Source organism: Myotis brandtii, unplaced genomic scaffold (assembly GCF_000412655.1).
Source record: "Myotis brandtii unplaced genomic scaffold, ASM41265v1 scaffold61, whole genome shotgun sequence".
NCBI classification, from domain to species: Eukaryota; Metazoa; Chordata; class Mammalia; order Chiroptera; family Vespertilionidae; genus Myotis; species Myotis brandtii.
This window is the reverse complement of record NW_005370318.1, coordinates 2,087,653-2,089,291: the sequence shown is the minus strand read 5'-3', so window position 1 is coordinate 2,089,291 and position 1,639 is coordinate 2,087,653. Positions and strand designations below refer to the sequence as shown.

General features: G+C 43.5%; 1 protein-coding gene across 2 annotated transcripts in view; it reads left to right on the top strand.

Moving 5' to 3' along the window:
- Positions 1 to 1,639, top strand: part of CBFA2T2 (core-binding factor, runt domain, alpha subunit 2; translocated to, 2) — a 37,014-nt gene that overhangs the window by 14,837 nt on the left and 20,538 nt on the right. For both annotated transcript variants that reach the window (XM_005879800.2, XM_005879801.2), the window contains exon 3: positions 637 to 726. In XM_005879800.2, the coding sequence (XP_005879862.1) occupies positions 637 to 726 (90 nt within the window). The remainder of the gene's footprint in view (positions 1 to 636; positions 727 to 1,639) is intronic.

Genomic DNA, 1,639 nt, shown 5'->3' with positions numbered 1-1,639 from the left:
AAAGGGGGGTGGGGTGTGCGGGAAGAGACTGGACAAAAATCGTACAGTTATGGATGAGGACAGTGCAGGGGGGCAGGGGGGAGTTTTAAGGGCAGAGGGTGGGGTGGGAACCGGGTGGAGGGAAGCTATGGGGGGAAAAAAGAGGAACAGCTGTAATAATCTGAACAATAAAGATTTAATTAAAATAAAAAACTTTGAATTTAGAAGATTTGGAGAACTAATGCTAGGAGATAGGCAGAACCTATGAAGAAACCAACTTCTGAAGGAATGAGGCACTGGGTTGAGTCTTTTAAGTTGACATCGTAGGCTGATCAGAATCTGTTCAACTGGAAACATTGTAAGTTTGGTTTCTGTACCTGAGGTGACTTGCCATGAACCCTGAGTACCGAGGACCTGAGTGCCTATTCTGCAATCCAGGCTGCTGACCTTAGAGGGGAATTTACATTTGGGGTAGTAAAGAAAGGACAGTCAAGGAGGCTGAACTTCTTTTATAAAGGAAATAATTTGGTTAATCTTTGAGAATGATCTGAGATCACAATAGTACTCTTGAAATTATACTTTGTGATTTTAAAAGGATTTATATGAGGACAGTGTCTTCTTTTAGAGGTTAACAAGGTTATTTATTTCTCTTTTCAGAACTCAACAGTAACAATTGAAGAATTCCATTGCAAGCTCCAAGAAGCTACAAACTTTCCTCTTCGTCCTTTTGTGATTCCATTCCTCAAGGTAATTTTTATGAGATAATTACTGAATGTAATTATTTATCTTAACATTTCCTCAAGATCCTGTGATCTAAATTTGGGCAGCTTGCACATTTTCATATCTTTATTGTGGACCGCTAGAAAAATGTGAGTGCAGTCTGCAGGTGAGTCTTACACTTGATGAGAATTACAAAAGCCTTGAGTTGTGGTCTGTATGCAGATTCTGCTAATAACACACAGGAGCTCCTGTGAATGGACCAGAGGTATAAAGGTGGTATGGAGGCTGGGGTCTTAGCAGAAGTAACTAGACACTAAATCTTTGGGTTGTGGCCAGAGTGTGAAGAATGTGTTATCTGTAAGGAGGCTATCAGACAAAAGAGAGGCCTTTGCAGCTCAGACTCTTAACCCTAAGGCAGTAATTTTCATTTCATGGCACACATAAACTAATTACTAAAATTCTGCAGCACACCAAAAATATAATTTTTGATGATCTAACCAAGAAAATAGGTATAGGAGAAACCAAGATGGCGGCATAGGTAAACACCGGAAATTGCTGCCTCCGACAACAACTTCAAAAATACAACTAAAAGACAGAACGGTCATCATCCAGAACCACAGGAAGGCTGGCTGAGTGGAAATTCTACAACTAGAAGGAAAGAGAAGAGCACACAGACTCAGAGGAGCTACGAAAGTAAAGTGCAGAGGTACGGAGGCTCCGGCGCGCGGGGAAAGGGGCAGGCACCTGAGGACTCGGCTGTCTTTTTGAATCGGGAGGGAGTCACAAGCTCCCGACTGCTCTGAACTCCGGTTCCGGGAAATCTCTGGGGTCCCAGGGCTCATACGGGGAGAAACTGGACGGTCTGGCAGCAGGCAGAACTCGGAACTTGAGGACGGCTTTCCCTCAGAGGTGCTGGCAGCAATTACCGGGACACTGAGAC